The following is a 26,868-nucleotide window of genomic DNA, read 5'->3' as shown; positions in this document are numbered from 1 at the left end:
TTGCAATTGGCCTAACTCATCACTCCTTTATTGAAATAAGACATCATTGTGTCTTCCCTTGAACTGGCCTCACTACCTACCCATCCTCAATATCTCGCAATATTTGACTGAGTGTCCCGTATACCCATTCCCTTGACTCCCAAATGACTGAGGAAAATACCAGAGCAGAATGAAATTAGAGAAGATAGAAGAAAAGAACTCCACATAAAGTATCATAAAATTAGCAAATCATGCACAATTTTATGGAAATTGTCGTTGACAAAATCATGCATGGCCGGTTAAAAAAATAAGAAAATGGGAAAAATAAATCATGAAGAAAAAGATAACACAAAATATATCATGGAAAAATGAAGAGAAGAAGTGCATACATGCTTGTGCAAATGATGAATTTCTCTAGAGAAGTAGAATCCTTGGAGAAAAAAATCAGGGGAAGATTAAATGAAATCATGGACAAAAGATAGCACAATATTTTTTTTTACATCGGAAAGATTAATTGCACCCGCAAGGAATCGATCTCTGTACCTCTCCCTACCCAACCCATAAGTCTCTCAGCTCCTACCAATTGAGTTATCCTACGGGGACAAAGATAACACAATTAATTATAGTAGGAAAAATAGAAGAGAAGAATAACACAAAGCACTTGTACAAATGTTTGCTTTCTTTGGGGAAGTAGAAGACATGGAAAAATAAATAAATGTAGATGATAGAATACATTATCTCATGGGTAAAGAGATTAAAAGAAGTGTACAATACACTTAGTGAAATTGAAAAAAATGATAAGGATTAAGTGTTATTTTTCCATATAAAAGGAGAAGAGGAGGAGAAGAAAGTGTATGAAGTAGAAAAGGACGTGAAAGTCTTTATCTATATAATGAATCTGTGTTGAAGATGAATGAATTTATATTTCAAAACGCGTATAGAATTGAAGATTTATGATTGTTGATATTTCTCTAGTTCCAATCTAACCAGTAACTCGAGATGTCAACCATATAAAAGATTCTACACCTTTCGCATGACTTACTCATTGTATGTTTTTGTGTAATCTAATTTTTGTTTGGCTATACCAAGTAGAATTTATTTTTTTATCTTCTCTCTTATCCATCAAAATAGATTTTCATGATAAGCTAATTAAATTAGCTTTTCCAAATAATTAGCTTTGAGTATTTTTCAATTTTCTTTTTTCAAAAAGCTGAAACAAACATCTTTACATTTAAAAAAAGTAGTTTTTTTAAAAAATAAGCTGAAACAAACACACTCTAAAGTAGTTTAACTAAACAATTTATTTCCAGATTTTTTTCATTATATAGTAATAATGGTTAGATTGATAAGTAAATAAGAGTTTGAAATGTTGTACATTAATTAGCATTAAATTGATTAATTTTGAATAAAATCATTATTTTATTGAAAATATTAATTTTTTGAAAACGTGAATAGTTTTTGAAAGCAATTTTCCGATGTACCAAAAAAAAGAATAGTTTTTAAAACAACAATTATGCTCTTTTAAAATGAACATTTATGTTATTTAGTCAAACTTTGATTAAATTTAATTGATAATTAATTATAGTAAAGGAAATTTATTTAGTATTAGGAATCAATAACATTTTCTAAATTTTAATTGTAATTAAAAATTAATTTTTTAGTTATTATAGTAAATAAAATGTAGTAATTAGTATGAGAAATTAATGTCAATTTTCAATATTTGAAATGAGTAGTTAATGGTATTAAAAAAAAACAAATGGAGTTAACAATATAATATAATTGAAAATATTTTTGTTAGTCAGAATTACGCATACCATAAATATCATTACCTAAAATATGATACCTGGTTATCAATTTAGAATGGTTTAGAGCGAAGCTTCTAGCACTCTGATTCCTTTCACCTCACCATCCCACATGCAAGTCAATGGTTTTCATAATTATTGTCCAAAAGTTATCCAATACTAATGTGCCTATAAAAAAAATCCAATACTAATGTTGGGACATACTGCACAAATATGTGCCAATATTTTCTGATTGCAAAGTATAGAGATACCATCTGAGCGTGGAGAATTATGCAAGAGTGCATTATTAATTAACTGAAGGTAACCAATATTTCACATTGCTTGACGTAGAATTAATTGCTAATTATAACCACTATAGAATGATATAATAATATACGTAAAAGAAGCATAATTTTTTTTTAAGGAAAATGAAGACATTAAACCCAAAATAAGATCATTGGTACGGTAATGATATGGTCAAATTTAGTTTTTTTTATAGGCAAATGTTAATTGTTAGTAATATTAGTAAATTAATCATCAGAACCCTGGACTCTTCACCCTTCACCCTCACAACCGTTATGTCCCCTAACTCTTACCATTTGAGCTAACCTTCGGGCACATGGTCAAATCTAGTGATTCACACACGATAGCATAGAATAAGAAAAAATAAAGCAAAGTCGAAGAACATAACATAGCAACACACTTCCAGTAATTTTTAAGAGGTTTGAATTGTGTCTTATCTGCATGTAGAAAAAAAAACAAATAACAACACATTAGGAATCTGGATATACAATATAAATTTTTAAATAGACATATTATACGATTGCAAAAGAAAAAAACATTAACATTGACAATTAATATAACAAAACAACCCTAACCGTACAATTGCATGTGGTATATGATTAGAAATATCAAACCCCTTTGAACCAAAGATACTTTTGAATAAGATTAATGAAACAAAATAAGATATAGAAGCTGCGCAGTAGAAACAAAAAAGAAATTAAAATCTTAATTGTCAATAGAAAGAACAAACCTTTGATCATTGGATGTTGATGAGGCAAAAATGAGTGAGAAAGAGAATTTTTTTCTTCATGTTATGAGAGAAAAGAATATTTTTTTTAAATGGAGAGAAAGAAAAGAATGTTGAAAACGTGAATGAGAGAAAATGAATATATTGCAAAACATAAAAAAAAAACTAACAAAATAATCACATGAGAATAATTTGATTGTGAACATAATATTTATAGAATAAATTTGTGGAATATTCCATTTTTTGGAGAAAAATTTCCAGAATATGCTCTAGCTTTTTGGAGGAAATAGAATAATAAGGTTCGCTAATGAAAAAAACCTTGGGAATTTGTTTAGTAATGAAACGTTTAGTAATGATGTGTGTCTCAAATATAAATTATTTGTAGAAATTTTAGCCAAAAAAAATAAAATTTTAATTTAATTTTTTTTCATTTTTGAATTTAGAAAAGGTAATTTTTATATTTAAAATTTTAAAAAATGAGAAAAATATTTCGAAATAATCATTTTTTTTAATAGATTTCGTGATATTACTTGAATTGTCACAAACTTTGAAAAATATATTATTTAAAAATATACATTCAAGTGTATCATATAGGATAAGGAATAATTAATAATAAATGAAATTAAATAGGATGAGAGATGAAATATGTTGTAACAAAAAAGTGAGATGTCTTTTTTTTCTTGGAGGGAAAATGGATGATTTTGGAGATGCCATGTGACATAGGCTTTCTAGAAGAAAACCTTATTTTCATATATATATATAGATTTAAAATCATATCTCTTGTTTCCATTTACGTGATAAATAAAACACTATCCATTCAACTATTGCTTTATGATGTTTCTTTTTGACTTTTTTAATTGGTGACGGTTAATAAGAAAAATAATGAAATATTTCTATCGGTTAAGTTCATATATATTGAGAAAAGGAAAAAAAAAACCGGTTAATTGCAAAGAAATAATAAACAGTGCAAAAAGTGTTAATCGCTTAGAACTTGCTATATTTCCTAATTTGGTCCAAATGTTCCACCTGTGCCAATAAATTTCAAAATGTATTAATTGAATGAATTAAATTTTGAATTTATTAATTCAGTGAGTCATCAATTTCGACCAATGAGAAGTCATCAATTGTGGACCAATCAGAAAAAGACATTTGGAAATTCATTTTAACCACCAATAGAATTAAAACATGTGTCATTTAAGTTACTATATGACCCACTTTGGTGGATGAGCTTTATATATTACTAGTATTTTTTACCCGTGCGATGCACGGGGGTATTCATTTTTATTTTTAGTGTAAACTTTTTTTAAATGTGTTATTTTTGTTACTTTTATCCCAAGAAAGTTTATGAATTAAATATTAAAACTTCTTTTAGATATAAGAAAACTTAAACTGGAAAGTTTTTTTACGATAAATGTGTTTGAGTTTGTATTGTGGAAGGTAATAATTATATTTATTTGTGTTTTTTTGTTTGCTTCTCTTTTTTATGAACTGTATGTTTTTTTTTTGTTAAGTATTTGTATGTTTGTTTATTTAAATGTTGCACTATTTAATTTAGTTCTTATATTAAAATTTAATAGTTTTATACTGTTATATTTTTAAAATTATTAATTTCTTTTTAATCAAGTTCTATATATGACTTATAATTCTAAATTGTCGAGCATTTTTTTTCTCTTTTATTCTATCCTTAACTGGACCACCAACGTATCCTGAACAGGTTAAAAACCTGTCAAGAAAAAAAAATATTCATAATTTATTACAATTATTAATCATAAATTGAAACTTGAAAGTTTCACATTCTATATTTTATTGAAGCGCCACTTTACTTTGTAACTTATGTCCCTTTATGCAATTTGGTAAAAGAAATATTGATTTACTATTCTCCTATTTCTCTTTTATAGCGACGAATAATAGCATTGGGTACAGATTGTAGTACAATCTTAATGCGCATATGGAGCTCACTTTTACAAAATTTGGTGCAATATTGGGCATATTCACAAAACTATGGTATACAGGAAAATTGAAAAAAGAGACGGCTTCATATTTACGTTGTTAGCATAATAATTAAATTTGGTCTAAGATCAGGAAGCATATGAATTTCGAGGTAGCCTTGTAATTAAGACTGTTGGTCTCTTAAGTTTGCACCCAGGAATAATTACATAGACAGTTAATGTTGGTCTTTAATGGTCCTATTGACCTAGCTTCCTACCTGTGATAAAGTAGTTTCAACAGATCTGTAATACAAACTTCAACCCCTTTGACTTTAAATTTACATCTTCCTAAACCTTTGTTTTTCCCTGTTTTAAATTTATCTCTTTTTTTTGAAAAAAAAAACTTGGTTCCATTGTTTTTTATGAAGTAATTCTTTGGAAATTAAATGGACGCAAGACTTGTTTAACTAAGCTGAGGAAAGAAAGTTGAACAGCCACAATAACCGTTAAAAACTGGCCACTATAATGCCAGTCATTCCACTAAAAAAAAGACAATCTAGAGAGCTGAATCCAAAAGTTAAAGTTAGATTTAAAATGTAGGAGCTTAATACAGTGACGCACAATAATTATCATTCTGACAAAGTAATGCTCTACTAAATTAAGGGTAAATAGCTCCCAACTTGCACAAATTTTCTTCAATTTGAGGCGAAGAAGAGGAAGAACTATAGAATTCTCCTACTAAAAACAAAAGACAAATTATATGAGTCACTTACAAAGAACACATTTGAAAAGCCAAAGCAACGTAAACAAAATTTAGATAAGAGGCTAACTTTGCCGGTTAACTGTGGAAGCATAAAATCAAAGTGTATGAAGCATAAAATTTCAACAACAATAAAAAGATAAACATAACATTATGATGAAATGTAACTGATGGAAACTCAAAAGCTTACTCAATGACTCTTAATAAAGTGCAATCAAAGTGTATAAAGCATAAAATTTCAACAGCAATAAAAAGACAAACATAACATAACGATGAAATGTAACTCATGGAAACTCAAAAGCTTACTCAATGACTCTTAATAAAGTGCAATACCATTAGACTTTATAACTGAATCTTAAAGGCACTTCACTTTGTAACTGACTAAAGACACTTTAAGCAAGATTAAAAGTAGGAAACATAACTGGCAATAAGCAATTATTTCTAATAGTTATAAGCAAGTAGAAAAATAAGTAATATTATTCATGACTTATCAACTAATGAATGAGGAAAGCATAACAAAAATTATGAGAAGGCAATTTTCCTGCATATAGCGTGGAGTTGTCAGATTCTTTCTACTTCAATGGTACTTAAAAAAAGCTATGAAGAAACACAATTTCATTAAACAAAAGATCAGTTGCGGCTAGTCATCCCCGTTACTTTTAGTTTTAGGCTACAAACCATTAAATAGTAATTTTAAATGTGAATTTTATGAAAAGGAATTTCATTATGGAAGTTACTAATATATGTATATACTATACAGTACCTTTAGTGGCATGAAGTTTGGCTATACATGACCCTGGAGAAGGAGGGAGGGAAGAGAAGATTGAGATCACAGAGTGAGTCCTCATCTTTGACAACCCCCCTTTCTCCGCCGCTTGCACCCTGCCATGGATGACCCATCTTCTCAATCTCCCCTTCTTTGAAATCAAAACCATAGATTTAGCACCCAAGATTATTATAGTCTAATTGAAATCATGATAAACTAAAGGGTGATGTTATGATTCACCGTATTTCCAAATGAATAGCATACTTGTAATACCAAAAAGAAGGAAGAACAATAATAAGAATTTAAAAAAGAGAAATGAAAAACCTTTGATTGAATCAAAGGAAATTGGCTGGAGGATGATCGAGGAAAGAGTAATCGAGTAAATTTCTTCAGTTGTTGTCCTCTAGGAAATCCATTTGCGAGTTCCACTTAAACCAAACCACTCTAATAGTCATAGGATATATTCTGTATACAAAAAAGTAAAATGATGATCAGCAAAAATCACAGCTGCTACATCATAAGCTAAAGAAGCAGCATGTTGAAGACTAACTTTGATATCAAACCATAATTTAAAAAAAAAACTAAATTTGCCTCTATCAAAAACTAAATTTGAAGCATATTAGATTATCTAGAAGAGAAGAAACAATAAAAGTGAACTTGGTCTACTTCAATTCTCTAAAGTGAACTATTACCGCAATGAACACTCAACAGTATCAATTGCTATACCAAGTGTAATGGATTGATCACACCCCTCCTCCACTCGCGGAATGTGCGCTCACCCCAACCATGAAATCTCCATCTCCATTGATCCCTCCTCCTCCGCTGCTGGCAATGTAAAGCGAAGCGATTAAAAATTAAAAGGTCGTCTGAGCGAAAGAAAGAGAGGTGAAAGGGGTGAGGGAAAATGTGTGGTGCACAGGCATGTGAATGAAGAAGATGAATTCAGCAAGTGTTTGAAGTTTGAACCCTAGAAGAAAGAAGAAATGGGCGTAGAATGGAGTCCTTGAGACAACTAACCTGGCAGAGAGCAACAAAGTGAAAATGAAAGCGAGAGAAAAACCTAACAGAGAAAAGGTGAAAATGCGATCAACAATTCACAGAGACATTAAAAAGTGAAACTATGAAACTACAGGACGGGAAGAAGTGAGATAAAACGAAATGTCGAAGTCAGACATTGAAACAATGGGGAAAGATCATATATAACACATAATTAACCTAATCAGATAGCCGTTTTTAAAACAGAAATTCCATAGAAGGCTATGTTTTCCAGATTTTACTAATTCTGAATTAAGGCGTCGAGTATGGGTACCTGGGGAGTGGTTGACATCATAAGCACCATTAGGAAACCCAATCACTGAAATTCTGAAAGAAGGGATCTCGAAGAATAATGAACTGGGAATGGGGAAGACTTTAATCGAATAAAGTGACAATCACAATATGCAAGTAATGGATTTTTTATAATTCGGAAGAAAACTTTTCCTTTGGAAGTGTGAATAATAAGGAATTGCTTCATTAATAAACCAAATCATGTCCAGTACATAACTTACCCAAACCTATGGTATTTGAAACCTCAGTGGTTCGATGAAAGGATTACTATCTCAATGTGAGATCTGAACTTTTCTGCATGAAAATGGAAGATTGGCTTAGTAATGTTAAAAACACAAACACGCATCATAAAAAGAGGATTTGATTGGCATTACTCAGTTCAGTGATTTTGTGAAGATACGGGCAAGAGCAAGGCTATATATATTAGGAGCAATAAGAAGAAAGAAGAAAACCAAAATTAAGGAAGGAAATAAAGTATAAACAAAACCATAAGAAGAAAGAATGGTTAGTAGAATATGTTTTTCCCCAAATTTCTAACAGAAGAATAAAGGATCAAGTAAAATCATAAAACACGAAACATATATGAAAATCAATTGAATCACGTACCTAGATAAATCCATGCCACCAAGAAAAATATTCACATCCCAAAGATGAATTTCCGAGGTTGAATCTCAAACACAAATTCAATTCACAAATAAGAAAAGAAAAAAAATCAAAGGCTCATTTGGAACGACATCAGAGGTAGGTGAGACCTTAACCTTGACGTCCAAAATTGTGAATGATTCGTTTTCTCACCCATTGGATGTGCGTCGCTTGGAATGGATGCGTTGATAGGAATAGGTTGTGGTTCAACAAAAACCTCAAATTGAAGAATGCTGCCAAATGAGATGAAGAAAATATGAGGAAATTAGAAGGAAGAACTCAAATTGAAGAAAGAAAGCGTTAAAAGATAGGTGTTTACCGGTGTTGCAATAATGAAGGAGAAGAACGCAATAGGATGTGCATCGCTTGGAACGACACAACTTTTCTAAACCCTTGCAAGCCTCACTCAATGTGCGGCTCTGGGTGAGACAGCGGAGGAGCTCCGATCTGGTGCGACCCGATTAATGAGAAACCGAGCGATTACAAAGGAAGCGAAGGAAAAACATAACGGAAGGTTGTGGTAACGGAAAATTCAAAAGAAACGTAAGAAAGAAAGGGGAAAAGGCTGAAGGAAAATGGGATTGAGGATGTACGGCTGTTATTGATTCTTTAGGAAATAATGTGTACTTTTACTAAAATGTCCATGCTAAAAATTACATGGTAGTGCATTGAATTGTTCAATTCCAAAGTTACCCTCCAAGCTGCACAAACTCTGCTTTTATATAGATTATAGATAGATAGATAGATTAAGATGATAACAAAATTAATGCCCAATCATAATGGGTGGGGGACTACTTAAAAAAAAAAAAGGTGACTTGTTACCGGCATTTTCTTTCTTTCCTCGTCTTCCCGGGACTAGGATATTCCGTACCCGACCCGTTTTCTAATCGGGTTTCAGATGCAGATTTGGAAAACTCCATAAAAGTCAGTGAAGTAAAGAAGGAGAATCGCTTCGGTTGGTCGTTGAAACTTGAGCGCGTTTTGCAACAATGGCGGATCCGAAGAAGGAGGGTTTCCTCACCTACGCCTATCTTCTTCTCTATATCGCTCTCTCCAGTGGCCAAATCTTCTTCAACAAGGTTAAACTCTCGCACACTCTTTGTTTCCCGGGAAAATGCGGGAAAACATTTTACCGGAAAATTATCATCGAAATGGTTCTGTGCTGATTTCGAAGCTAGGAGGATTCAAAGTCTTGTTTGTTTGTTTTTATTATGTTTTTTCATGTTACATAATTTGTTTTTCTAACTTGTAGTCTAGGTTAAATTTGAGGCTTGTGTTGTTGGATTTTGTCAGTTGTGATTGGTAGTTGAGATTTTTGTTCAGTTGTAATGGAAACATTTTAGTTTTAACCTTTCTGTTTGTGAAATAGGATTGAGTGTGATAGAGTTGAAATTTTTTGTACATTCACCGAGTTTTTCATGATGTTTGTTTCTTGATGGTGGCATCAGCACATGTTGGTTTTTATGGTTTTATTGTCTTTTGGAGTGATCCATGCAGGAATTATTATTGTCTTCCATTTTTTTTACTAGATTTATGCTTGATTTGAGGAATTAATTGAGAAAATGTATAAAAACTGTGTCGTTGTGTAGCTGATGCGTGTCGGATTTTCAATTTGTTATGTGCAGTGGGTTTTGTCATCTAAGGAATTTAACTTCCCTTATCCTTTGGGGTTGACTCTACTTCACATGGTCTTCTCCTCTGTTGTGTGTTTTATATTAACCAAAGTCCTAAAGGTACGTCTTTATGCTTCGTGTTGAATGTTATTGAATACGTTCCTATTATGCAATGCAGATCTTTTATCTATTTCTTTCAGGTTTTGAAGGTTGAGGAGGGAATGACTCCTGAAATGTGAGTAAGAAAGAAGATTTCTGTATGATACAGCTGATTTATAGTGTTTTATGAATGAAGTTTTTTCTTTTGTCATACTTTCTCTGGCTTTTGATGACTGAAATGTAGAAAATAAGACGCAAAATCATTGAAGATATATCCTTTTAAGAGTCTTATAATCTGTGGAAAATAAATAATCAATATCTAGTGTCTATTCAAATCACTTAATTCTATACAATTTATTAAGCCGGTGTTGGTACCATGTGATGAATTACAGATGACTTTAACTTATGCAATACATGCATGCATTAGTATGGTGGTACCAATCAAACAATTCAGTGATTCATTGTTGTCGTTTCTTTTTTGGGTGCCTTTCTTTCACCAATTTCATAAGAGAAATTAAAGATAAGCTTATAATGTTAAATTAAAAGAATTGAAGTCCTGAACCTTATTTGATTTTTTTTTGCTGCTCTACTTTTATTCGCTTAACACAGGGGCTTTACACTCACTCCTCACTCTATGCGCACCTTGGCTAAGCCATTGTTTTGTTTCCTTCTGTTATGAAACATAGGTTTCACGCAGTCACTTTATGGGACTCCTAAGGCAAAGTAGGAAGGGAAGAAGGATGTTACCACTTACCTGAGTACATTGTACTTGATAATAGATGCTGAACTTAGGTAGTGTTTGACCCAACTGTTTTTGGGTTTCTCTTCTACTTAGAAGGAGAAATTGGGCTAAACTAATTTTTAAAAAAGCTCCTTAAATCTTAGTAAGGACAAAGAAAAAGTAGCTTCTCAACAAACTGCCTAGAGGAGTTTTTTATTATTTTTTTTTTATTTTATTTTAAATTGCCGCTGTCAAGAACACCTCCTCCTTCCTTCACTCTTTCTTCTTCTCCCTCCCATCCCCTCCTCTCCTCCTTGTTTCTGGCCAAACAGAACTTAATTCGCCCATCTCCTCATATTTCTTCCTCCTGTCCTCCATGTCTGGTCGTCACTTCAGTCCTCACTGCCACTGATTCCATCTCTATCCCTTGCTTCGTGTAAGTTTTTTTTTTCTTTTCTGATCACCATCCTTCTTCCTCTTGTAGATCCAAGTCTTCCTCTTTAAGTCTTTATCGTGTAGATCTCTTCCTCCTCATCCTCTTCAAACTAGACCATTTACATTATGTTTCCGAAACAATAACCCTAAAATACCCGCTGAAAATGCCCCAACGTTAATTTCTCAAGTGTATTTTTTGGGTTTTTGTCAATCCCATCGAATAGTGGAGAAATACTTATTGCTTTAAAAGTCGATTTCATTAAATTCTGATTATGTCTCCAAATTTCAGTTGTAATTTAATCCTACTTATTTCAGATATGCTACTTCAGTAGTGCCAATTGGGGCCATGTTTGCAATGACTCTTTGGCTGGGAAATACTGCATACTTATATATTTCCGTCGCATTTGCACAAATGTTGAAGGCAATCAGTAAGTTACAGTAAACCTTTTATTTTACTACCTATGTTCCAAAATGATTGTTGTTTAAGGTTATGCACATAGTTTAAGAACTCTTTTATTGGTAAAAAACTTGACCAAAAAACTGTTGTTTATATTTACCTACGTCATTCATTGTCCTCCAGTTTTCACAACTAACTCACTCATTAATTAATAACAGACAACAGTAACAAAAAAGAATAGTGATTGGTCAAAATAAGAGGTGATAGGTGAGACCAAAATTATTAAATGAGAGTATAGATGGAAAAAATGCGATAAATGTCTTGAATTTCTAAAATAGCAAATAGTTTGGAATAAAGGGGAAAGCAAAAACAACAAAGGTTTTAGAATAGAGGTAGTATGTGTTATTATTAGGTATTTTTAGCCCTTTATGATATCTACCAATGGAAAGTATAATTGCTAGATGTGTCTTTTGAGATATTTAAAATAAGAATCAGATCAGTTGGTTAATCAACTTGCCTTAGGTGTTCAATATGTGGAGACTGTATAATTTTTCACATTATTTTTCCACCAAAATGGCAACTAATTGCATAATCACTCTGGTTCGTCAAATGTCTATCACAGTGCCTGTAGCTGTTTTTCTGCTTGGAGTAGCTGCGGGACTTGAGTTAATGAGCTGCAAAATGCTCTTAATCATGTCGGTGATCAGTTTTGGTGTTCTGGTTGCTTCTTACGGAGAGATAAATATAAACTGGATTGGAGTAGTATACCAAATGGGAGGTGTCGTTGGTGAAGCTTTAAGACTTATCTTCATGGAGATTTTTGTTAAGAGGAAGGGTCTTAAGTTGAATCCTATATCCGTGATGTATTATGTTAGTCCCTGCAGGCAAGTGTTTCTTTTCATAATTTTACTTACTATTACGCTAGTTTTTAAATAAATTGAGTGTAAATTAATGCCTGTACAAATAATTTCCAACTGCAGCGCACTTTGTTTATTCCTTCCATGGATATTTCTAGAGAAGTCAAAGATGGATGACCATGGACCATGGAACTTCCCACCTGTTTTGCTTCTCCTCAATTGCCTTTGCACTTTTGCTCTGAACTTATCAGTTTTCCTTGTGATTACACATACAAGTGCTTTAACCATTCGTGTTGCTGGAGTTGTCAAGGATTGGGTGGTTGTCTTACTGTCTGCTGTTCTGTTTGCTGATACAAAGTTAACAACCATCAATTTGTTCGGTTATGGAATTGGTAAGTGTCTGCAATGCAATGTATGGCATTCTAAATTTTCCTGTCTCGTTAGACATATCCTTTGCGGAATTATATAACTCTTCTCTTAAATGCTTGTGTACTTTTGCATATTCCACAGTCCAGGAAAATGGGTAGCCCAGTATCGGGTGTCCCCTGGATGTCTAACTGCATATTAACATATATAAACCCGGCAAACAAATACTGGCCTTTACTTTGGAAATTGTGTTAAATCTAAGATCAAATCAATTAATAGTTATGATTCTAATATTGTTCAACATAACGAATATAGATTTCGTTTAACAACACCTGTTGATCTAAATGATTAGAAGCCTTGTTTTCTTTATGTATTGTGTTGGATTTAAGTCTTTTAAATGTAATAAACAGGCTTGGAGAGCTTTGTCCCTTAAGTGGGTTTATCCAATTCAACTTAGATTAGTTGGGTCTCAACATGACTTTTGGATATTGTGGGTCTCAAACCAAGAAGAATATTAAGTATTTTGATTCTGTTTATTTTAGATGGATTTATTCTCACTGATGGACTGATTGAGTAGCACAAGAAGTTTACTTAGCTGATTAAAAGTAGGTGATATGATTGATTTTTTACGGAATATTCCTGATAGCAGTACAAAGGCTGTTCTCAAATTAAAGTTAAATGGTACAATATAAGAACTGTACTAATTGTAAGGTTTGGAGCTATGAATCTTGCTAAATGAAAATTAAAGAAAAATAAGCAGCTTCTATAACCAATGTTGTAAATTTTCATACAGCCATTGCAGGGGTAGCAGCATATAATAATTTCAAGTTGAAAAAAGAAACTTCTCGAGCCACCATAGATGCCTCTGAGCATGATGAATCTACTCAAAGGGAAGAGTCTCAGCCTTTAACAAGTAGATCGTAGCAGTCTGAGTTACTCAAGGCATGTATATAATGTATTTGAATTTGTCATTTTTCTTCCCATAGTGTTACTTCGTCTTATAGAGTATTTCTTTTATCTCTTTCAGTTGTCCATGTCCTGTGCAGAAGTTTATGAGAACATATACTGATAACGACACAGTTCTCATATAATGTAGCAAGAAGGCATCAAATGTTCATGCAGTGTTTCAGCTAATTATAGATCGGGAAAATAATATGCAGATCAAGAGCAGTATGTGCAGATGTAATATACAAACTCAATCCTTTCATATAGAGGTGCTGGGCCATGGCATTTGATTTTTTTGAAATATTTGAAGTCATTCACAATCACAACGATTATTTTTTTGATACAATTGCCAGTTTCAACCCTAGCAATTCACTATTTCAAGTTGAATGATAAAGATTACAAGCCCTGGCATCCACCATTTATTATAATTGGGTCATGGCTTGATATATACTGCATTTTCTTATACAGTTGAAAACTTGTAAGATTATTTATTGTTTTATTAAATTGTAATTTGATAAAATTCAATGTTACGGATTGGTTCAATTTGGGAATATTTGCCCTGGTGTAATCTTTTTGATCTGGTTGCTCTCAATGTATTTTGTGCATTATCTCGTTGGTTCGGGTTAGTCCATTATAGGGTATAAATGTGATGAGAGGTGGTACTAAAGTTAGAAACCGAGTGTTTCATCTTATGCTAGATGTATTTAAAGAAGATCTATATTTTGGTATCATGGCCATTTTTGGCTTATAGAAATCTGTTTATAAATGTGATAGCATGTTGCCTTGCAGTATGAGGAAATATTTGCTGTGTGAGGAAGTAGTAGCGGATCCAGGACCCGGAGTCAGAGGTTTCAAATGAGTCAGAGGGTTCAAATTTTTTAAATGAACACATCGGCAAAAATATAATTAAAAACAATTTTAATATGTTTATACATAAAAAATTATACAAGTCATAACTGTCTTCTATGTGATTTTATATTCTGAAATCGTTGAACAATAAGCTCAGAATCAATGTTATTGAATACATCACTCTTATTGTAAGTAACTAAACAATTGTTCATTCATGTATCTCAAATTCAGTTACGCAACATATTCTTCACAAAATTCATAGCAAAGAAAGCTCTGTCTACCGCTGCTTTTGTAACAAGCAAAATCAGTGTCAATTTCTAAAGAAGATACTAACATGTCTTCCTTTTTCAACCAACTTCTTCGAAAGTTGTTGGAGTCCTTTCAAAGAGGCAAATTCATCATTCATACGCATATCGATGATGTAACAATCTAGTACATCACCAAGCATCACTAAATTAAATGGAGTTAACCCATTTGGATAAAAACTTGCAAATTCCAATACATTTGCCTTATCAAAAGCAGAGAACAAATTAGATGGATCCAAAGAAGCCAAACAAAGGAGCAATTGAGTATTAATCTCACCAACACGATCATTAAGTTCTTGAAGATGCATGTCTATCACGGTGAAAAATAACTACATCCGCCACTGTAAGGAGGTATCGTTTGGTTCCTTTTCAGTTTAACAGTTTTCAGAAACAATTTTTTAAATTTGTTTTTCTCTTTCTTTCTGAAAATGAAAAGAATTTATGATTTTCAAAGCTATAAAGAAACAGAAGAAAACCAACAAGGACAACATGAGCGCCGTGCACGGATGAAATAAGAGTGTTTTGTAAACATATGTAACATCTCGATCTGACGACTGGCCTCACGGTAACAACACGAGTCTTTTCAGTGCGCTTTGTCCTCACTCGCGCACTTCCCATGAGGTCACGCATCCCAACATTGCTCCAAAGCAAGCACACTTAACCTTGGAGTTTTTATGAGTTGAGCTCCCGAAAAGAAGATGCATCTTGTTGTTATGAGTAGTACAAATTAAATCTTTTATGCCCTCCTCAACTGTATAGTCTCATACCTATACATTCTCGGAATACCTTTTGTTCGGGTGCAAGATCGATTCATTCATGTACCCCTTCGCCTAGAAGCTTGCCAGGAGCTGCTCCTCCTGCCAGGATCTACTCCTTGTTCGTGCCTCACTGCACCGACGATCACTCACTCCACGCCCACGTCGGCCCCGGGTGTCACATGCCAACCAACTTCCGCTTGGTTCGTCCTCTAACCACACCCTACTTGGAGAGGTTGACTTTGATACCATTTGTAACATCTCAATCTGACGACTGGCCTCACGGTAACAACACGAGTCTTTTCAGTGCGCTTTGTCCTAACTCGGGCACTTCCCGGGAAAACATCCCAAGAGGTCACCCATCCCAATATTGCTCCAAGGCAAGCACACTTAACCTTGGAGTTTTTATGAGTTGGGCTCCCGAAAAGAAGATGCATCATGTTGTTATGAGTAGTACCAATCAAATCTTTTATGCCTTCCTCAATTGTATAGTCTCATACCTATACAGTCTCAGAATACCTCTTGTTCGGGTACGAGATTGATTCATTCATGTGCCCCTTCGTCTAGAAGCCTGTCAAGAATTGCTCCTTGCTTGTGCCTCACTACAACGACGATCACTCCCCGCCCTCGTCGGCCCCCGGTGTCACAACAAACATTTGCATATTTTCTCTATTTTTTCTTTTTTAATTACATATATCACCTATTTAAGTTTTTTTTTCTAATCCGAGTTACATGCTAATTCCTTTTTTTTTTTTTTTCTAATGTGCTATGTTTTGAATCAATATACTAAAACCATTTTAATATTTTAATCTTTCAGATGTATATACGAAAACATAAAATACAAATTTTTGAGTTAATTTCCAAATCAATCCTTTAAAATTATTTGATATAATTTTTTTATAGTATATTTGGTATCATTTTAAACGTAAGAATTACATTCAATTTTTATTTTATTTTGTAATATAAAAAAATAAACATAATCATTACAAAACTCTGTTAGTCTACATCTTAATGATTGAAAAGTCACAATTGACTTTATTAATTATTCTAATGTCATTAAAAACAATTAAATATCAAATTAATACAATAATTATTTTTGAAAAAAATTCACAATTGAGTTTTGTTAATTATTCTAATGTCATTAATAACTATTAAATGCAATATTAATACATTAATTATTTTCAAAAATATGAAATTATACTAAAACAAGTGATATGATAGGATTTACATTATGAATGACTGATTTTACTTAAAAGATAAAATATTTATCCATATAGTAACGAGTTGATTACTATACCAATTAAATAAGGAAATGAAAAAACAAATCAAGAAATAATCTACATTACCAAATATAATATAAGAAATATAATAAATTTTTGTTTTTCTTTCACACAATAACCTGGATATGATGCACAGATTCTGAGAATTTAGTCAATTTACCAAAAATCTCAATTTTTTACGTCGCTTCCTGTTCTGTTGTTTTGTTCGTTTCTCACTCTGCTGCTTACTCACTCGTACAACTTCTCATTTTCTTTTTCCCTGTTTGGATAATATTAAGAAGGTCCTAGAACAAATAAAAAAAGAGTAAAAAAAAGAAAAAACAAATCAGCACCAAATCAAAGAGAGGGAAAGAAAACAAGTGAAAACCGAGCCTGGAGCGAGAGCGCGCGCGATGCGATGCGATTGCGGTGGTGGCGGCGGCGGTCATCGTTGTTGAGGTCCCTTTCACCGGCCAATGCACCGTCGTGTCACGGCGGTTATCTCGGTTGCCGCCGGCGTTGATGGCCCTGCAGATGTCCTGGCAGCCGAATCTCCTGAGTCAGAAGCGCAAAACCGGTGCTCCTCCCTTAGGTCTCCGTAACCTCGGCAACTCCTGCTACCTCAACAGCGTTCTCCAGTGCCTCACCTACACTCCTCCTCTCGCCAATTTCTGCCTCCGTTTCCAACACTCTTCTCTCTGTAACCACCACCATTCAATTTCACCTTCAATTTCAATTTCAATTTCCCCCCTAATTTCTTTGCCCTAACCCTAATTTTCATTGTTTCAGGTGATTCTTCTGCTTCTTCCTCGTGCCCGTTCTGCATACTCGAGAAGCAGATTGCGCGTTCTCTCAAGTTAGATCTCGCGCACGACGCTCCTGCCAAGATTCAGAGCTGTCTCCGGATCTTCGCTGAGCATTTCCGCTGTGGTCGTCAGGAGGACGCGCACGAGTTCCTCCGCTACGTTATTGACGCCTGCCATAACACCTGCCTCCGCCTCAAGAAGCTTCGCCGGAAAGGGGGTGGTGGTGGTGACAGTGGAGGGTCTGTGGTGAAGGATATCTTTGGGGGTGCCTTGCAGAGCCAGGTGAAGTGTCTCTGCTGCGGGTACGAGTCGAATAAGGTTGATGAGATGATGGATATCAGTCTAGATGTTTTTCATAGTAACTCGCTTAGGGACTCTATGCAGAAATTCTTTCAGCCTGAGGTTTTAGATGGCAACAATAAGTACAAGTGTGATGGGTGAGTGAGTGAGTGAGTGTGTGTTTTCGATTTCGCTTTTTTTGTTGTTGAAAATTTTATTGAATGATTGAACTTGTGGGTGTTGTGTTATTCAGCTGTAAGAAGTTGGTGGCAGCTAAAAAGCAGATGTCTATACTTCAAGCGCCTAATATCCTCGTGATACAGCTCAAGGTTGGATATGTTTGGTTTTCGTTTTTCGTTGGTTATTTGGATTTGTGGTGAATTAGGTGTGTTTTTTCTTATTTGTTTATTATTGCATGGTGTTATATTGCTGGATTTTGGGTTGCAGAGGTTTGAGGGCATATTGGGTGGCAAGATCGATAAGGCTGTTGCATTTGAAGAAGTTTTGGTGCTTTCTAGCTTCATGTGCAAAGCAAGCCAGGTATGTTTGGTGTTCGTTTTGTACTCGTTACTTTGAAGGGGTGTGTCTGTTTGGTGCTTTCCAGATTCATGTCTGTTGACATCCACTGATATTTGTGACTAGTTCTTCGTGTGTGTGGAGGGGGGGTGAATTCTCTGCAAGATTTGCGTTGTTTTTTGTGCTAAATTTGTTTCATTAAGCTGGCATGGCCGATTTACAGTTTTCCTGTCAATACAATGTACTGTTGTTTTTATTATAAAAAAGAAATTCATAAGAAATAAAGAGAGATCCAAAAAGAGGAAGATAATATGTTCCCCACCAGTAATCTAAAGGGAAAAAAAATATACACAATGATTGGCAGCTAACTTTTGACTATTTTTTGTATTTGTACGCAGATGGTAGGCTTGTTAGGCTATTCTGTTCTTAGGAGATGAAGAAAACACATTTGTTGGATATGTTTTAGGTTAATTGGGAAATAACTCAGGGTGAATTGTGGCTTTGGGATTTATTATCACATGAGTTTGGTCTAAAATATTATTTTTTAATAGCTGGGAGGTTACAAATCTAAGAGAATATGACACGGAAAGATTTCTGGACCTCTACTTTAAGTGCATTTGCTGTTTACTTTTTAAGTCTGTCGATGTAGTTTGCTTTGAGTGCGGGGTGTACTTCGGCAACCTGATGTAGTAAAGGAAAAAAAGATCCTTTTAAGGGCTTTTTAACAGAAATCTTGTATTGATGACTCAGATAGTTGTCAAATTATCATGATTTGAAGAAGAGTTAGTTGGTGGAAGGTGATCATTAATCAGGTTTTTAAACTCTGTATACTAGATTGGAGATCTTGGCTACTTTCTGAAATATTGCTGTATTGCTACTGAGCTTTATTGCTGCTTGCTGTATTTGTTGCATTTGGTTGGACTTGAATGCTCAGGTTTAAAGAAGAAATTTTTATCATAGCAGATCTTTTGTAGGATATGATTACTATAATGGCTTCAGTTTGGTGATTTTTGATGAACATGTGGAGGTATTTAAAAGCAATATTTCATGGGCGAACCTCTCTAAGTCACAGTAAAGCACTAAGTTTGCAATATTCAGCGGCTTGTAATCTATGAGAAGTATGAAGATCATCAATCATAGATTCCATGAATCCATAATGAGCTCTAAATATTTTTTTATCTTATCCAAGTCTGGTTTTCTTTGTTTAACCCCAGTTCGTATTGAAATTATTGTGTAAAATAGAAGGTGAGCTTTGCTTGTGAGATGTTGAAAAACTGGCTATATATAAAGGTGAACTGGCTGGTGAGACGTCGAAAAACTGGGCTACACATAAAAAGCTTTCAACCTCTTTCACGCACTTGACCCTATGGGACATAAAGTATCCCATATCCATTAAATGTACAAAGTCATACATGCTTTTATTTAATCTTCAAAGGGTAGCTCGGTTAGGACTTAAAACTAAATGGTGAGGCTTAGGGGCTAAGCTATATCATTTAACCAATCACAATAAAAAGCATAAATTGCTTGGTGAATTATAATGGTAGTTAAGTATTTTTCCTATGTTGGCTGGCGTTTTTGCCAGACTGTTTATATGGCCAATATTGCTTACTTCTTTTGCTCCCCATTCTAATATTATATTTACCTTCCTTTCTAACATTTGTGTTTATGTAGGATCCACAACCAGAATACAAGCTCTTTGGAACTATTGTGCATTCAGGTTACTCCCCTGAATCTGGTCACTATTATGCGTATATTAAGGTTTGTAACTTTATATTCCATATGTACACAATATATGTAGCCTATTCATTGATTCCCTAATCATTTCTGATTAAGCCCCGAATTTGATTTCCTATTCTTTTCACAGGATGCAATGGGTCGGTGGTATTGCTGTGATGATTCTTGTGTAACAGGTGCAACCCTGCAAGATGTTTTGTCAGAAAAAGTTTATATTCTTTTTTTCTCTCGGACTAACCCAAAGCCAGTGTCAATTAGTAAATCTCTTGCGTCAAACGGTGTAAAGCCTCATCATTCCAATGGGAGTCAGGCATCTGAATGCCCAAAGGTTGATGTACCACTGAAAACAGTGCATGCAAAATTGAATTCTGAGCAGTCTCCTCAGAAAGATATGCTGAGTGTATCTAAAATTGGTAAAGGGCCGTCAAGCTCACGAGTGAAGTTTGACATTAATGGTAGTTCTACTTCTATTTCCAAGAAGAGTCCCGCTCCTGCAAGTGTCAATGGGAAAGTTGACTTCTCTAGGAATAATCAGCCCTTAGTAATAAATGGGCATGCGAAGGACTCAGTTTCATTAGAGAATGGTAAGAAAGATCCTTCGTCATTACCCATTGGAAATGGCTTTGACAAAAATAAACCTGACGTTGTTAAGAGCTCGAAAAGGAAGGAGTCAACAATGGCAAATGGACACAATAATGTTCAGACAGTTGATACCCATACTGTAAAACCAGATCCTACAGAAAGTACTGATAGAAACAAAGAAATAACAGGTAGAGGGCCTGACAACTGTAAGCATGAAAGCAATGGCGTCAACGGTGTGCCAAACATATTGGGGAATAAGAGAAAGGTGCTTGAGGCTTCATGCATTTTGCTTGCACATGATGCTCAGTCTCGAGCAAGAGTTCAAGAACTGAAGGACATGTATGCTATCTAAAACTCTATCATTTTTTAATTACTTTACCAATTTTAGTTAATGGTTACCGTTAAATGACAATTTATGTTTTTATTGATGTCTAGCTATGCTTTGGTAGTTGGTGCAGACTGTTAAAACTATTTAATGCTTGACATTGTGTTTTTGAAGTCTTAGTTCTGTTAAGGCTTTGATATTTGTTATTGTCTGGATAACCTTATGCTATCTATAATGTTAGTTGATGCTACCGAATAATTCTTTTTCTCCATGTTTCCTACTTTATCTCTTAATTTCCTTCTCTTCCATTCAATTACTCACATGCTAAAATATGTTGTTGAATTTTCAGTATATCTTAGTCTTGTTGAATCATTCTGTTAAAACAATTTAATGCTGGACATTGTATTTCTGAAGGCTTAGTTTTGTTACGGCTTTTGTTATTTGTTATTTTCTGGATAACCTAATTGGCGGGGGAGGCAATACTAGAATCTGATACATGTATTTTGGTATTCAAATTTCAAAGCACTTGGCCTTTTCAATCCAAAGGAAACATTATGCAATCTATATTGTTGTGGAGGATGCTGCCCAATAATTCTTTTTCTCTCCATGTTTCTTACTTTATCTGTTAATTTCCTTCTCTCCATTCAATTACTCACTTGCTAAAATGTTGTTGATGTTTTAAATTTTCAGTGCATCATAGTCTTGTTGAATCATTCTGTTAAAGCTATTTAATGCTGGACATTGTGTTTTTGAAGTCTTAGTTTTGTTAAGGCTTTGATATTTGTTATTTTCTGGATAACCTTATTGGCGGGGGAGGGAATACTAGAATCTGATACATGTATTTTGGCATTCAAAGCACTTAGCCTTTTCAATCCAAAGGAAACATTATGCAATCTATATTGTTGTGGAGGACGGTGCCCAGTAATTCTTTTCCTTTCCATGTTTCCTAGTTTATCTCTTAATTTCATTCTCTCTCCATTCAATTACTCACATGCTAAAATACATTGATGTTATTAATTTTCAGTATATCTTAGTCTTGTTGAATCATTCTGTATTGAAATCCTAAAGCTTGTTATATCTTTTCCTTGCCTAAAATTGTTTTTGCACTTGTTCACATGTATTTACCCATGTCTTATTCCTTTTGCAATCAGTTTGAAACCCTTACCTTCTGAAATATTCATTATGTGTCTGATTCTGATACTTTTCTCTTCTGTGCCTGATACTGATGATGTGTTTTCTAAATCATTACTCAGTCTTGGGAAAGAGGCAAAGTCAGTTTTAAGGTCATGTGGCTGGACAGATATGGTCTATGACTACTTGCGTTCTCAAAAAAGGTTACGAGCACAAGAAGCTGGAAATTTAACGAGTGGAGATGAAACAAGGTAAGTTTAATCATTTAGTTTTATGCATCATCCAGCCCTTAATATTACACAATACATATCTGTTGAACCGTTACGTGAATATCATCTACTGTTTTCACTATTACTTTATAAGTATGTTAGAGTTTGATTTTAACCTATGATTATAGATACCAGGTGGAGGGCTGTAGTGTTCTGAAATAACGCTTATACATACTATCTTGAAAATGTTGTCAAATAATTGCTATGCGATGGTGGTTTCCAGCAAAATGGCATTATATAATGATGGGGTTGTGGGTTTAGCTACAGTCTACAGCAACTGCTTTTGCCATTGCAAGTGTGGCAGATAAAGCATAGTTAAATCTATCTTTCTAATGAAGAGTGACTGTTTATTGATCATTCGACATGTTTTAAATAATGGAACTCTTGTGTTTGGGAAAAATAGCTGATAACTAAAAAACTAATTTTTGGCTGAGCTGAAAGCTTTTCATCTAGCTAATTGAACTAGAAGTGTTTGATAAAATTAACTATTGAAAATTGAAGTCTCTTTTGGATGTGATTAACCTAGGCTGATAAAGGTAAAATGACATAAAAGGACATGTTTATTAGTATTGTCACATTGCACTGTAGTGGGGCATACGGGACCTGGCTGATCTGGGTTACTGTGTAGCATCACAGTTTATTTAGTGACTGTCGTGGCGGAAATAGTGTGGTTTTTTGCCACTATTCAGTGGGACTGATGAAAACATAAATAATGCTGCTAGAAAGTTAATGTGACAGTATTTTTTAGGGATATTTTAGGACTTTTGCTCCAGAAACATTCCATTGAGGGCTTGGTTTGACAAAACCCTTGCTCCTTTACACCTTCATTTTTTTGTCCCCGCTGACCCATTGAATGACTAAGCTGTAGTCAAAGTCATAAAAAGTACAAAAACCAAAGCCTTCTCCCATTAGGTGATGTCAGCTACAAGAATCAAATCGTGCCATCATATCCTATCATGAATCACATCTAATGATGATAAGATTATCCTTGGTATTCCTCTTTCGTTAACTATTAGAGTATCCTCCATCCTAAGGCAAGACTATCATTTTCCACCTTGGTGCCATCCTAACTTATTTTCTGTAGATTTCATTTTTAGTCTCATGCGGTCTTTTGGGACAAGTTGATCATTATAACATTCCCATCTCTGCAACACTAAGTCCACTCTAATTGGTTCTTCATTGCATAACATTTAGTCTCTGAGGGGTACTTTTGTCATAAACTAAACATGAAGCATGCCTTCATTTCCCTTAACCTGCTTGAATCCTATGATTTACCTTCCTCTATTTTCTCATCATTATGATGGACCCTAAATATTTTAACCATGGTAGAATCAGTGTAACCAAATAGTGGTTATAGCGTGCCGGAAGTTCACTCTGCCGTGACATCGCGGAAAATGCGTTAAGCAATATGGCGGCTGTGATGGAGGATAGCGGTGCAACAATCGTAGCAGTAACATAAGTTTATAGGGTTTTTTTAAAGTAGAAACCTCTTGAACGGTGAGCCACCGCTTGAATCATTAATTCCACATGGGCATTAATTCCTGTAAGACTTCATGAGCAAGGAATTCGGCCACAGCTCTTCATTTACGCACAAGTGAGAAACTCAGTCTCTTGTGTTCTCCCTTCTTTCTTCCTTTTTCGACATTGACCTTGTGCCCTTCTTCTCCAGCAACTCTAGGGAGCTTCTCCAACCACACTTTCCGGCAACTCTGTTCTGCTGTTTTTTTTAACACTTCTCTCTTGTTGCTATTTTGTTTAGTTCTTCCTTCATATTCTTTTTATTCACATGTTTCTTCTTTTCCTTTTATTTTTTTCCTTTCTTCCTTCACGTTTTCACTTTTCACCCTCTGTTTCTGTTTTCACTCTGGTTCTGTTTTGTAGTTTTCAGTTTTCCTTCCTTCTGTTCCTCTTCTTTTTCTCAACTTGTTTTTTTCTCTTTTAAAACTTCTAGCAGCATGGCTGAACAAGCTTCAAATTCAACCCATGCTGTTTTACTTGTTTTCTGTCTAATATCTTTATGTTTCATCATCCTTCCTTCTGATTTTTATTTGCACTACACAAGCCGTTTTTTATATAATTTTTTACTTATTTTAACTGCTATGCGTCTTTCACTATTTGCCTGCGGCGCTACCTGCTATTTGAAATAGTGGACGTTTTGTCAGAAGTTACTATCTATATCTAATGAGGAAAGTACTTTTTTTTTTAAAAAAATATTATAACTTTTGAGCATGTTTTATGTTCTAGGAACCTTTTTTCTTAAAAACCATGAACAAACAGGACTTGATTCTAAACCATTGATGATATTCCTGTTCGAGATAATGTAAAAACTTATTGTTTGATTTTTTGTTTTTGTTTTTCGGGTGATAAGAATGATACTGTCAACTAGGCATCTTTGGTAATTAAGTCATCATGATGACTGGGTTTGAGCATCAATTTCCCTAAAATGGAGTGGTCCAATATTATTCATTGGCACACTTTCCTCTACAACTTAACATTTTAGTCTGTTAGCTCTATAAACTTACTGCATGAGCACGTGTCCATATGGTGTGTTTATGCTTGCAGAAACGAACAGACAAAAAATGGGTCCTAAATATGCATTGTCCAAGGCCTGGGCATAACTACTGTATTTAGCTAGTTTGTTAGTACTTTGGAGTATGTGGGCAGTGGTTTGCATTTACCTTTCCCACTTTTCTTTTTAATGATTGCATGTCCATTTATGGTCGTCATAATGTGACTTTTGCCATGACAACTCAGCTTTTTCCAATAGCCACTGCATTATGCTGATGGGATATATAGTTTCAATTCTTAAAATTGGAAAAAGGAAGAAACTAAGTTGCTGAAATCTTTGTTTTAATTTAATGCACGATTTCTTGTAGTGTTATTTCATTGTCTTTCTTCTTTGTGGGTACATAGTGCTATTTCTTTAATAATTTTATGGACTATGTTGATTGCGATTTTACTCCTACTGGTTATTCCCTGACATGATATGCATTACATGCGATGCAGGAAGTTGTTAATAAAAGATGCCCAAGGTGCTTTCATATCTCAGATTCCTGAGTCATTAAGAAAGGATCTGATTGAACGGCTCCGAACATTTAGCCAAGAAAAAGTCCAATTTGAAGGACCTTGACCTGATCAGGTATGAGGTGACCGATTGTTTTATTGTACTGATTTCCCATCCTTGCCTTCAATATTGATAGTGATTTATGAACCAAAAAGTCAGTGATTTGATAATTTTTTTTTTCCTTCCAATATGCTGCAGCATGTTCTGTCCTGCAAGTGAGGCTTAGTGTGTATACTCTGTATTACTAATTGTCGTAGGGATGGTGGTATTGTTTCATACTTACTCTTTGAGGTAGTGCTGGCGATTAACAGCAGGAGAATGTGGAGACTATCGTTAAAGTCCTCTCTGCGGTGGCTTTGTTTTGTTATGCCTTCCAGGAGCTCCATGCAGATTCGATATAGACGTTCAGATTTTATGTCTTGCCATGTTTTCTTTCTCCATGGAGGCTCTAAAGTACTATGAATCGTGAGAAGAGCGTGTCAGGAATTCATTCCATTTTGTACAATCCGTTTTAGGCTTGTATTGGAGCAAAATCTTCTTTCTCTATAAAATTGCTCAACAAATTTTGCATCATAGATGAGGCTGTGGCTGTGGGATACATGCTATCAACAATCACAATCCGGTATTAAATGAGAAATTCCTTCACTATGTTCATTTAGATCCTCAGAAGGATTTATGATTCAGTTTTGGTCACAGCAGCACCTGTATCGTTTTTGTATTCGTGATAACTATGGATAACAAATACTTTGGTAGACAACATTGCGTCAAAGTTTTCCATTGCACTGTTGCTGATGCTGCGCTTTAATGAATTAAAAAAGAGTAACTGTTTATTCAAATATGCCATCATTTAATGAGAATTTCACCTTTTTTGTTTTAGGCCAACGAAACAAAGTTTCATAAATAAAGACTCAAAGGACAAAGTCCATGTTACATCCAGATACTGGTCAGGTAACAGCCTGGTTTATCCGAAAAGAGAAAAAAGGGAGAATCTAAAGCCTCACCACCTTGGCTTCACCATCCTTGTTCCAAAAATGCCTTTAGAATCAAACCTTAAATGCGGTATATATTTTTTCTAACGTGCCCCATTTAGAAAGCGGTCATAAAGTTGACCAAATGCAAACCTCAAACCTCATTCTTATTTGTGCGGCAATAAAAAAAATGCATTTTAGTTTGCGGAAGCAAAATATGGTGCTCGTGTAGATGCATGCATACCCATGATTTTGTGCCTATTTTTTTTTTTTTTCTAATGATTTCGTGCCTATATGTTGTATTGCCTTTTTAGTATTCACAAATTTCATGATAAAAGAACTATAGCTAGGTAGTCACATGTGGAAAAAGTAAGAAAAACA

The 26,868-nt window shown here is 34.3% G+C and overlaps 2 protein-coding genes and 2 long non-coding RNA genes across 4 annotated transcripts; 2 read left to right on the top strand and 2 right to left on the bottom strand.

Annotated features, from left to right (window-relative positions):
- Positions 1-5,239: 5,239 nt before the first annotated feature.
- Positions 5,240-7,246, bottom strand: LOC130748940 (uncharacterized). The gene is made up of 3 exons (XR_009022803.1): positions 6,937-7,246; positions 6,242-6,709; positions 5,240-5,456 (listed from the first exon to the last, which is right to left on the bottom strand). It is a non-coding gene; the product is annotated as an uncharacterized LOC130748940 (long non-coding RNA).
- Positions 7,247-7,267: 21 nt separating this feature from the next.
- LOC130748941 (uncharacterized) lies at positions 7,268-8,710 on the bottom strand. Its single transcript, XR_009022804.1, has 4 exons — positions 8,532-8,710; positions 8,177-8,445; positions 7,792-7,864; positions 7,268-7,636 (listed from the first exon to the last, which is right to left on the bottom strand). It is a non-coding gene; the product is annotated as an uncharacterized LOC130748941 (long non-coding RNA).
- A 359-nt stretch (positions 8,711-9,069) lies between these two features.
- Positions 9,070-14,253, top strand: LOC130748543 (probable sugar phosphate/phosphate translocator At3g14410). Its single transcript, XM_057601767.1, has 8 exons — positions 9,070-9,291; positions 9,838-9,945; positions 10,026-10,060; positions 11,396-11,508; positions 12,100-12,361; positions 12,458-12,726; positions 13,494-13,642; positions 13,728-14,253. The coding sequence occupies exons 1-7, from the start codon at positions 9,202-9,204 to the stop codon at positions 13,622-13,624; spliced, it is 1,008 nt and encodes a 335-aa protein (XP_057457750.1). The 5' UTR covers positions 9,070-9,201; the 3' UTR covers positions 13,625-13,642; positions 13,728-14,253.
- Positions 14,254-17,141: 2,888 nt separating this feature from the next.
- Positions 17,142-26,296, top strand: LOC130744547 (ubiquitin carboxyl-terminal hydrolase 25). The gene is made up of 9 exons (XM_057596720.1): positions 17,142-17,513; positions 17,603-18,056; positions 18,152-18,227; positions 18,346-18,438; positions 20,086-20,172; positions 20,279-21,069; positions 22,309-22,437; positions 25,462-25,594; positions 25,718-26,296. The coding sequence occupies exons 1-8, from the start codon at positions 17,336-17,338 to the stop codon at positions 25,583-25,585; spliced, it is 1,932 nt and encodes a 643-aa protein (XP_057452703.1). The 5' UTR covers positions 17,142-17,335; the 3' UTR covers positions 25,586-25,594; positions 25,718-26,296.
- The last annotated feature ends 572 nt before the right edge of the window (positions 26,297-26,868 follow it).

Source organism: Lotus japonicus, chromosome 3 (assembly GCF_012489685.1).
Source record: "Lotus japonicus ecotype B-129 chromosome 3, LjGifu_v1.2".
Lineage (NCBI taxonomy): Eukaryota > Viridiplantae > Streptophyta > Magnoliopsida > Fabales > Fabaceae > Lotus > Lotus japonicus.
The sequence above is the reverse complement of the archived record's forward strand: the minus strand, read 5'-3'. Positions and strand labels throughout refer to the sequence as shown.